General features: G+C 41.3%; 1 protein-coding gene across 1 annotated transcript in view; it reads right to left on the reverse strand.

Annotated features, from left to right (window-relative positions):
• DCC (DCC netrin 1 receptor) overlaps positions 1-12,105 on the reverse strand; it is a gene marked incomplete at its 5' end in the record, with an annotated part of 102,927 nt that overhangs the window by 54,882 nt on the left and 35,940 nt on the right. Inside the window, 3 exons of the mRNA XM_061349039.1 lie at positions 2,041-2,073; positions 7,537-7,731; positions 9,908-10,015. Coding sequence (XP_061205023.1) covers positions 2,041-2,073; positions 7,537-7,731; positions 9,908-10,015 — 336 coding nt within the window. The remainder of the gene's footprint in view (positions 1-2,040; positions 2,074-7,536; positions 7,732-9,907; positions 10,016-12,105) is intronic.

Genomic DNA, 12,105 nt, shown 5'->3' on the forward strand with positions numbered 1-12,105 from the left:
TTTGATTCTTTATGTCTGTCTGATGGGCAGAAGTTCACCACTCTATGGAACATAAACCCACCTTTCCACATTTCTTACTCCTTCTTTTCTCCCATAAAGCTTCACAAAACTGTAGAGCATCCAACAAATTCTGGGTTTTCTGCCACTTTACATGAACAGAAGCAAGCAGAAATCCATGAACAAGCCTGCCACTGCTTACACAGATACTTGCTTTATGGGCAGAAGATCGGGAATGAGTATTCATACAATCCCAGCCTGGTTTGGGTTGGAAGGGACCTCAAAGCTCTTTCAGCTCCAACCCCTGCCATGGGGGCATGGACCCCTTCCACTGGAGCAGCTTGCTCCAAGCCCCTGTGTCCAACCTGGCCTTGAACACTGCCAGGGATGGGGCAGCCACAGCTTCTCTGGGCACCCTGTGCCAGCGCCTCAGCACCCTCACAGGGAAGAGCTTCTGCCTAAGAGCTCAGCTCAGTCTCCCCCCGGCAGTATTGTGGAAGGATGGACCATGTCTGTAGAAGTGCTTGTCCTACAACGGCTATCGCAGGTTGTGCCTGCTGGGACGCTGGTCTTGGCTTTGCCATTGGAAATCACAATCAGCAGAGAAGGCAGATGTTCTGCGTTCTGAGATTGCTCAATGAGATCCATTAAATATCACTACAGTATGGACATGCAGCTGTGCAGTTATGTTTAAACAGAGTAGCACACCAGGTGAAGAACTACAACACACACTTTATTTTCCATCCAATCCTCCTTTTTTTACCTTTTTTTTTTAATTATTTTTTTTTATTGAACTTGACACTTTTCCTGTCCTGCTTACCAGGTGATTTGCTGCCAAAGCCTTTACTAGGTTTTCCAAACCTGCCTGAAAACATCTTAAATGCAAATTTGAAAAAGACATACTGACAATTTACTTTTGGGCTTTTTTTGTAACCTAACAATTTGAGAATAGTTTTTATCTATTCAAACCTGACATTTTCAATTTGAGTCATACCAAGAAAACCAGCTGTTTTATTTTTTATTCTATAATCTGTATGCTTCTATTTCTTTTAGCAAATCATATGCTGAAATCAGAGAGCGAATTTCCAATGTGCTACCTTGCTGTGAGACTACATGTGCTACCTGGTACAAAGTTGAATCCTAGTGATTAAATATGCCCTGGGTGCCCTACAGGGATGCTCCAGGTTGAAGTAAAGCCAATGAAAGGGTGTAAAATTGACTTTGATCTTCTAGATAACTCTTTCTTGTCTTTCCCCAGGAATTATTTATTTCTGGTTATTCAACTCCCTAAGCTGGAGTAAGATGGCACCTGCTGTTGAGCCAGGGGTTTGAGGTTTACACCTTGATTTGCCTTTTAAACTAGTGGAAAATGAGAGTACAAATCCAAATAAACTTTCCAAGCTCAGTCCTGAACTTTCCTAATGTCAGTGTGGTTGTTTCCTTGGGCAGATGTCACATAAATGCACAGTGCTCTAGCTGTAATTGAAAGAAATAAAAGGGAAAGAAACCCTAGCAACAGACTTCACAAGTATTGAAAGGTAGGAGCAGAGAAACTTTGAGTAATCAAACATATATGCATATTTGGAAAATGTAATGATAATGCCTTGAAAAGTTGACTAGACTTTGCTACTATTAAATAGGAGCTGCTGGTTTGAAAGAAAAGATGATATATCGTTTATCACTGTAAGGCTTTTGAACTCTAATCTATAACCCACGAAAGGGTGCAAGAAGAGCCTGGAAATTATGCTGAGCTTAATTATACTTAATGTGAATTATTCAGAAGTGCAGCAGAGACTAAAAATTTATTTCATACAAAGAAGCCTGACATTTTAATTGGTCCTTCAGAAAAGAGACAAAACAATTTCCTCTCCTGAAAATTTACATCTTCCCCATCAAAGCAGCAGCCTCAGCCAAGCAGAACTTCATTAACAAGATTAATTATCACGCCGGCGTCTGCCTCATCAGGTGTGCAGCGCAGGTGAAAAGCGCGGCCCCGTCCCCAGCGCGGCCCCGAGGAAAGGCGAGAGATTGAGGGCACCGTACCTTGGTCATTAGCCATTTTGTCAGGGTGCTCCACTGCAAGAAAGAGACAATGTCATTAGAGGCTGACAGCTCCTCGCAGGCAAGCAGACACATCGCATCAACTATTAGTGTTAGCAGGCTGGTGCTGCCTTCCCGCACTGGGGACTGATGGTGCAGGAGGGCAGGATGAGTTTTACCCTTCCATTTTCCCAAGAGATCCTGGAGAACTGAGAGGACAAACACAGGATCATAGAATCACAGAGGTCCTTCAGTTAGAAGGGACCCAAAAACATTGTCGAGTCCAACTCTCTGGTCCTCGCAGGGCTACCTAAAGCTAGACCATATGGCTAAGAGAAACATTCAAATGCTCCTGGAACACTGAACCAAGGTTGCAGCATGAGTTATAGCAAACATACAACCACAGAATCATAGAATAGTTAGGGTTGGAAAGGACCTCAAGATCATCAAGTTCCAATCCCCTGCCATGGGCAGGGCCACCTCACAGTAAACCATGTTATCCAAGGCCTCGTCCAACCTGGCCTTGAACACTGCCAGGGATGGAACATTCACAACTTCCCTGAGCAACCCATTCCAGTGCCTCACCACCCTAACAGTAAAGAATTTCCTCCTTATATCCAATATAAACTTCCCCTGTTTAAGTTTTAACCCATTACCCCTTGTCCTATCACTACAGTCCCTAACAAAGAGTCCCTCTCCAGCATTCTTATAGGCCCAGTGTTCATAGAGTAATAGAATGGTTTGGGTTGGAAGAGAATTTGAAGCCCATCCTGTTCCAACCCCCCTGCCATGGGCAGGGATATCTCCCACTAGACCAGGTTGCTCCAAGAACCAGTTCAAACTGACTGTTTTCACAAAGTTCTTCCACATGTGAATCCTTTACTATATCATTTTTTAATTCTCTTGTTCTCTCTCTTTTTTTTTTTTTTTTTTTTGTATAATCTGGAAAGTTTAATCAAGCAAGAAGGAAAAGGGAGAGAGACACTGCCTCTTTAAATAATTACAGTCAAACCACCTACAAGCTAAAAGCTTGGTCTGACATTATTATTCTTTCAGCTTTTTACAAAGCGGTTTAAAACTATTTACATGTTTTTGCATAATAACCATAAAAGATAGCGTGAAGTGCACCAGACAAGACTTCAAAATTCAATAGATATATTAAAAGCTTTCCTGCACAGCTACAACTTCTGACTATTTATGATATGGCTGAGGGAATTAAACTTTCCTCTGATTCATAAGTAGCTACTATCGTAGAGCATTAACCAGTCCTCTGCTTAATAAATTATGCAAGAATCTTAAGTACAGGAAATTGGGGGGAAAAGAAGTGATTTTGTACATGAATCTGGAAGTCAAATAACCACTGCCTGCAGGTGCAGGGCATGCTGCTCCCCTCGCTGCTAAAATCACTACAAAACCTCCCCTAGACCATGGCATCGTGCTAGGAACAAATGGAGGTACTGAAGTAGGAGTAATTTGCATTTAAAGACACATCCAGGAGCTCAGTGCCTGCGGCAGAGAGGGAATAGCTCCTTTGATGACCCCCAAAACCTCAAGTAATTTTTTTAATCGTCTCTCAGGGATGCAGAGAAGCCGGGTATATGGTGCATATTGACTCAAACTGTCTAGAAACCTGTGCACCTGTGCTTCCCCACGGAGCCATACCTGGGTTATCACCATTCCCTTAGGACAAATATATTCACAAAAACATGAAACCTTGCTTGTGAGTGCGGTTACCTCCATCTGAGCATGAATGCCTCTTACATGCTGCCCTGGCTCCTTCTCCATGTAATAGAGGAGGTGAAACCTGTGACACCTCTAGTGCCATGAGATGCCGCACGCCTGATGGCTAATGTTGGCTTCCAGCAGGTCCTGGGGGCTCAAGTTTTGGAGTGGTTATGAACTAGGAAGTGCTGTTGGACTACGATGCTGAGACAGCATTAGAGGGCACTGCAGTGCTAGAAATGCTGCCCCACACCATCCTTTCCAAAAAGGGGAGTAAAGTAGCGGGATCGGCATCACCTGCCACTTCAGGGCTCTTCTAGAAATGGTGCAGCGGCAACTTTAAATCTGGTGTCCTGTAGAAAGCCAAGGAATACCATTTTCCTTGTTGATCTTAGCACAATGGGAGTATCTGAGAGTACTGTGAAGCTCTTAACTACTTCTTTGTCTCTCTCCCTTTCCATCCTTCCCCTTCCAAACACATCTGATCCAGTGCTTTGTCCATGCTTGATGTTATGTCTATCGGTGCATTAACAGGCGACTTTTTTCAATTTTAGATGTGTTGATGTAATGCTTTGTCAGATTCTGATAACCACTCCCTCATTGTCATTTATTAAAGGAGTCAGCACACAAGTAAAGTCTGTTTGTAAATGGTGGCCAAAATTCGGAATACATGGGGCTGAGGAAGCCTAAACACATTAGTAAGTTTAGTTCTAAAATCTGCTTGTTTCCGTAGCAGATGAAAAAGCAAGTTGCTGACAAGTTATTTAAAAGATCAAGGAAATCCTCCTCCCCATCTCCCAGTTCATTCACGCACTCTTCAGTTGCCATGTTTCATTGGGCAGTTGCAGTAACATTTCAGACTGTGTATTTACTTCTGCAAATTAATGAATTTCTGAAAATCATTCCTACATATGCCATAAAATTACTATAACATGGAGACTTGGACTTGATAACATCAGGGCAATCTGGGAAAATAACCCTGCGTTGCACAAAATGCACATACTATTTGGGCACTGTCTGCTTCTCTTCCTTAAACACATATAAATATATATGTATGCATAATATTTACTGAAGTCATCTAGACTCAGGAAGCAATAAGAAAAATCCTAGTAACAATCCCAAATTCCGGCCCAAACTATATAACAATGAAAAGGAGAGACGTTCGATCGCGTTTCAGCCTTCTATTCCAGGTCCCTAAGAATGTGTGTATCAAATTCTTCACAATTTAAGTGATAAATTTAACCAGCCAGAGCATAAAACCAGCAGATTCTTAACTCATGAAAGCTGTCAGAGACTGATTGAAGTGCACAGTGTAACAGCAATTTACATAACCTCAGGATTTGCCCATTTTTGTCTATATTATCATCAGTGAAGATGAGGTGGAGGAATATAAACTCACTACTCCATGGTAGTGTTGTTTACTAGTAAACATATCTCTTTCTCACAGATCACTACATTTTCATTAGTAAAGGAAAGTCACTACAAATACCCTCATTGCAATTACAACACAAGTAATAGCTTGGTTTTCTTGCAGGAGCTTTAAGTGCTATAACGTATGAAACGAGACAGTGGGTGACTTAGTGGATCTTTGATGCCTGTTTAGCTCCTCGTGATCTAAAACTTCCTCTGATCAGGACATAGATTTGCCATCAGAACACACATAACCATATGGCTCTTACATAGCTTCTGTTAATAACCATTATAGGTAGGAAACCAACATTTCTGCATAATTCAGAATGCACTCAAGACTTCAGAAAGTCTTTTCACCTCAAGTGTAGGGATAAATTTGTCAAAAAAACAGTTGAATAGTATTGAACATGACATATTTAGGATGGATATCATTAAGTATTCATGGCAGGGTATTAGACATAGTCCTTGTAGGCTATTACAAGATGTAACAAATGTATAAATTCATCTTTTCAGTATCTGTTGATGCTGTCTGATCCAGAATTCATTTCCCAAATGAGTTTCATGGTACTTTGTGTAAACATTACAAAGCAGGTGATATCAAATGCATTAATCTTTTGGTTTAGTTAGATATCCGGGTCTCTCTATCTTTTCATATCTCATTACGCTGTGCTTATTATATTTTGATGCCTTGTCTCATTTTAAGCTCAGTCTAATAGACTTCTGCTTGGCACAAATTGTGAGCATGAAATTAAGTTGGCACCATCCCCTTGATAGAGATGAAGCACCCGCAAAGTGCTATCTCTTTGCATTTCTTGGCAGTACAGAATCAATAATCAGGATCTTACCAATAATTCATTCGGAGTGAAACATGACTTGGACACGTAAGTCCTGCAAACCTGGGCAGGCGATGATAAGCTCAGTATAAATTGACACAATTTTTCTCTTTTCTGATTCTCTGCCTACTGCATGGAAACAGTTGTATGAGGCTTTTCACTCCTATTCGACTGTCAATAGTGTGCTTTAGAGACATTGATATCACTGATAGTGAAGGAAAAAGGGCAAGCTCTCTGCCTGTGTGGCTGTGGACACTGGCTCATTCATCAAAAGCCTTTCTTAAAGGCTGAAAAATGGAGTTTCCCCTCCTTCCCTCAAAGGCAGGGCAAAAATTTGCTATTCACATGAAGGTTTGCTGACAGAGAATTCAAATACAATCTCCCACTAACCAAAGGGAATGATATAGGGATGGTGTGGCACCCCTTTCTCTGCAGCCACTTTGCTTAGTAGAGCTCACATTAAATGAAGTCACTTAAGGCTGATTGAAAAAAGGCCCGAGTGTGAGTGCTAATTCCAAGCCTCTCCAGCAAGGTTTGGATCTGGATTTCCTTAATTTCCCTCCAGTTATGGATTCTCAGGCCCAGTCTGTGTCCTGTTTCAATTGTCTTCTGCTATGTTGTTATTTTTACAGGCAAATGCCAGGATTTTCTGCAGAGAAGGCACAGCAATAACGTGCTCTCTCGTATGCCATGGTTCCTTCCTGTTTGTGTCATTTGCATTTTTCATTAATTATACATCTTTTTAAGAAGTAATTTCATACCTTTGTGCAAATGATTGAATGACAGTTAAAATAGAAGGAGCAGAGCTGCCTCAAGCACCCTGCTTCCCACTAACTGTAATATTGCTTACATCTTCATAACTAATAATTATTGGGTAGATCATGTCAGGGCTTCACGCAGACAGACAGTGGAGAAGAGAGCAGAGGAATCTCTCTCTGTGCTGATTTGAAATTGAATCTGATATAAGTGCAGTCCTTTGCTCTCATGAACATTTTGGCACTGGAATACCAGGAAAATAAAGGGTGCCCCTGTTTTGCCTGCTCCTCCTCACCGGTCACTTACAGAGAAGGGTAAAGCACTGATTAGTCTGTTGCTAATGAAATCTACTGAAAAATATCTGGAATAACTTTCCCCATACAAAGGCAAGCTGCATCTCAGCTTGCTGAGATTTCTAATCATGATTGTGCGTGCCTGCTTTGTTGATAGGAGTGAGTCGTTACAGGTTCCTACAGTCACCAAAGGATCCAAAAGGAATAGGGACCTCCCTAGAGAAATTCAGTCAAATCCAATTAGTTTTGTTATTGCTGGTGGGAAGTTAGGTGGTGTCAGAGTGCTGAATTTAGAAATATAGTTACCACCTCATTATGTGGTTTACTTTCGTCAAGTACTGTACCTAGCGTTTTGCTTTTATCTCTCAGAAACAATTTCAAGTAGTACTGTCTCTTCTGGCTGAAGTGGCATTAATTGCAAAACTCCCACAGAAACATCAGAGAATTCTGTGTGCCATTACTATCCCGATGACACAGATCCAAACCTTTCAGCGTCCGGAAGAAAGTAGGATCAGAGAGGGGCCCCACTCCCTTGGCGTTGCGAGCTTGGATTCTGAAGTAGTAGACAGTGTCCAGGTTGAGATCCATGACCTGGTGGGTGAGCCGGTCACCGCTGATGGACTCCATAACCCAGTCATCAATGGGAGCATTCTTGTCCAAAGTGTAGAAGAGGATGTAAGCTGAAGAAACACAACCTCTCAGTTAGCACTTCACCAAATTTTAAAGTGCTTCTTTTACAAAATACAGGTAAAATCCAGATTTCTTAAAAATCTGGCTTTTCTCTTTAAAAGCAGGGATGTCAGGCCTCCAGTCTATTTTGCTTTGAGCAAAGTTACAAAAACGCACATTAGTTTATTTTTAGAACAAAACCACAGCTACGGTATTCACTGCAAGAAATACAGATTTAGCAAACATAAAAATAGCTAGCATTCATTAACAGGCTGTTACAAGCTCATTTCTCAAATTCAGGTGAAATTTGAGATATCATTCTGTCTGATAGCTTCCATAAACCACACAATACAAGGCTTTAGTGTTTCCATCCTGAAATAAAATCATACGGCATTAATGACACACATTAAATGACAGGGTGCTTACGGGAAGCCATGCAATATTTCTTTTCAGCTATAGGGGAAAGTATTTTGGGAAAGAAATAGAGAACTAAAATTTTTGGTAGCTCAAAATTTTGGTATCTTAAAGTAGCACAATAACTACTTTCCACTGAATAAAACGAAAGTTTCAGAACTTAGAGACCACAAGCACCAGCATTAGGATATTATTATAGTTTATAGGAACTACTTTGCCTGCAAATGAACTTCTGGGAAGAAGAAAAAAGCCTGTAATCAGGGCTGAGAGGCCTAGAGCACCCTGCAACTATGCAACCCTGCTTCATATGCCTAAGAAACGTTTGACCACACACTCAGCAAAAAATTCCCTTGAGAGACATTCTGCAACCTAGTGCTAGAAGAAACAAGCTCGTGCATGGATGCCAGGGGATCCAGTCTGGCCTCAGGTCTAAATGCTGCTGCTGCTGATGGAAAAGCTCTATAAAAGTTGCTACCATGGAGTAATTTCATGCCTTGGAAATCAGGAAAGCTTGTGTTTTATTTTGTCTTTTACTCACTGGGGAATCAGGACTATTAGCGCTCATTTGGGTGTGCTGTCCATCAGACTGGTCATGTCTTCTCTCTAATGGCTAAATTAGGTTAGTGTAAACAAGGGCATTTCACCAAAACATCCTCCTTTTGGACATGGTCACGGATTGTAAAGTCCTGATGATAATGTGGAGCGAAATTATACACAGTTATGCAAGTCTGGCCTAGGAATTGTTATTGCAGAGTGATGTCCACATGGAAATACATCCTTATTTTTACTGATAACATAAAGTGGGTTACTTTCCTGGTGTAACTCACAACAGCTCATCTGATGCCAGTAAGGCCCTGCTGAGTTACAACTGTTAAAAGCTTATGCAGGGCTCTTCACTGCTAATGGCTCACATGGGACATCGTTCTGAAGTGTTCCTCCTCTTGCATTTATATCCCTCAATGCTTCAGCAGTGTGTTACTGGGATTATGAGCAGTAACAGTGACATTTTCATTCTCCCACACAAAAATATGTTGTAGAACAAGTCCAACCCAATTGTTAGTAGTAATGTGACCATAATGTGCGCGTTATTGAAGGTGGGCAATAATTCTCCTAATAATTATATGGCTCTGAGATGTCTGTTAACAGCCCAAAATGATTAGTGACAAGCAAAATCTCAGATAGAACTCTACTGTATTTTTCAAACTAAATTAACATTAAAAGTTTGTAATGAATTTCTTAATTAGACACTAAGGTTACATGAAGTGTTTTGGAAAATAAAATCTGTCATTGTGAAGCATCTGTTCAGTTCAGTTCTTATCAGTCAATATTAGGGTTTTTCCTGATCATCATTGCCTTAAATAGTTACTGTAAAATTAGATATCTACCAATAAATTCTCCCATGATGTGCTGCACTGAGCAACCTATTATTACGTGTATTATGCATTGCACTCTTGACAAACAAAATACTAATTACTAGTCATTTCTAATTATAATTGAGCAGCATGAACCACAAAACCTTCACTTCAGGTGCTCCATTTTTTAACTTATGTTACTGCTTTTAGCATTTAAAAATATAGATTTACGTCCCAAGTTCTAGATCTTACAGTATCCCTAACATTCCCTTGAACCCTAAACCAAGTTGGCTGATGAAAGTAAAAGGAAATAAAGCATCATCAGATCAAAAAGCACCCAAGAAAAAAGAGTTAATGAGCGAAAGCATAAAACACTCAGAATGGTAAATAAATGGAGAAGATAGATAATTTAAACATTTACCAGTGATTTTTCCATTGGCTTCCAACGGTGGCTGCCAGCTGACAATGACAGTCCGGGGTTTCCCTTCCCGTGTAATGACTGTCAAATCCTTGGGAGCAGAGGTTGGAGCTGAAAATAATGGAAATAATACATAATGGAAGCTATTCACCTTCTTCTGAATTCCTTACACACCATAGCAGCCATGAGCTATCGTTCATCTATTATAGGCATCTACTGCTTTCTTAGATCCTTCCAAATGTGAGTGTCCTTAGATGCATTTCAAACATGTAACATATGGTTTGTCTAGAAGTGAGATTTTAACAGCAGTAATTGCACAAAACACTGCATGTGGGAATGTTAGGATTTGGCAGATAGCACTTATTCTCTACCGAGACATCCAGGAACACCTAACATAGTCTGGGAACACTATGCACTTAAAACCAGTGATAATACTGTGGCTTCTCTATTAGAAAAAATTGTAGGTATGTACCAGTATAAACCAAACATAATTGTGTTTATTTGCTAAACATATCTCATCTTGGGACATTTTAGATATGATAGAAAACTCCTAGTTTTTCTGTTCAAAGTCTATTAAAGACACCAGGTTGGATTTCTGAGCCTACAGTATCTACTTTGCATTCTGTCTTTCTGATGAAGTTCAGGACGTCTTGCACAGTTATTTTGTAAGGTCAGGACATTGTCACAGATAATTTGTAAGACTGTGGAGGAGAAAGGAAAGAAGGCCAAGTATTAATAAACAGTTAAGAGAGAGGAGTAAATGCATTGGCACTAAGCTCATTGTTCATTTACTTCATTTAATGCTGGCTGTCAATGACCTGGAGCATATAGGGAACATAACGGCACAGGGAACACAGTATACGAGCATCTCATCATCTGTGTGGCCACTAAACAACATTTCTGAATGTTTGAACAACTGCCCTGAAGTCACTTTGTGAGGTAAAGCTTTATAAGATCTGTTGGACTGTGCTGAACTAAACCAGCCCAATCTAAACACAGAGACAAGTCTTCAGGGTGACAAACAACAAGAAGGGAGGAGCCAGCTGCTGTACAGGCTCTGGTCAGAGGGAGTTAATCCCTTTGAAATAACACTCTTTGTTGCAGGTTTATGGTGGACTATCTCTTTGCTATATGTGCTGGAACAACGCTTTCAGTCTGATATGTCCAGAGCCAGCACCAATGGGACTCACTACAGCCTTGTCACATTGGGTGCTCCTCTTTGAAAGCATCTTTCTTAGCCTGAAGAAGGCAAACCAGAACGTAAGTTCTCATGTCTTTGATAAGCCCCTCAGCCCTGGGCGACGCCAAGCATGACATGAGCTAACACAACGCTTGGGAAGGTTGCATTATTGTTATTGTCATTACTGCTGCTGCTGGGGTTTTCTTAAGAGGGACTGTGTTGCACTTAAAGGCTACTTGGCTTGTAGCCAGCTTGGGACATCGGCTCATCAGTTCAAAAAGTGTACTACAATCCTAGTACCATAGAATCCCACACTGGCCTGGGTTACAATGGACCTTGAAGTTCATCCATCTCCAACCCCTGCCATGGGCAGGGACCCCTTCCACTGGAGCAGCTTGCTCCAAGCCCCTGTGTCCAACCTGGCCTTGAGCAATGCCAGGGGTGGGGCAGCCACAGCTTCTCTGGGCACCCTGTGCCAGCGCCTCAGCACCCTCACAGGGAAGAGCTTCTGCCTAAGAGCTCAGCTCAGTCTCCCCTCGGGCAGGTTCAAGCCATTCCCCTTGGCCTGTCCCTACAGGCCCTTGTCCCAAGCCCCTCTCCAGGTTTCCTGTAGCCCCTTTAGGCACAGGAGCTGCTCTAAGGTCTCCCCTTCAGGAGCCTTCTCTTCTCCATCTTGCATGGTCCTGCTTTTTCAGGGAACTGCAAGAAATGACCATTTTCATAAATGAATCTCACTCGAGTTTTAAAGTACAATTTCTCTTGTCTACTTTTGCCAAGCCTATCCTGTGATATTATTTACCTTCACAGAAATTTCTACGGAAGTGAATCCATCTCTTTGTAGGCAAACAGCATTTTCATGTTGAATGCTGTTTCCCTTTCTCTGATATTAACCCTTCTGACATGTTTTCATGAGCTAATTAACCCTTTCCTTTCCTAGATTTTCTGTTATTTTGAGGCTAAACTAGAAAGGCTTGTAAACTGTAGCAAAACCTTTCTGTACTGGTGAGTAAAACATGAACTC

Source organism: Neopsephotus bourkii, unplaced genomic scaffold, assembly GCF_033783945.1.
Source record: "Neopsephotus bourkii isolate Nb327-2 ecotype Australia unplaced genomic scaffold, CSIRO-AGI_Nbou_v1 NB_381, whole genome shotgun sequence".
NCBI classification, from domain to species: Eukaryota; Metazoa; Chordata; class Aves; order Psittaciformes; family Psittacidae; genus Neopsephotus; species Neopsephotus bourkii.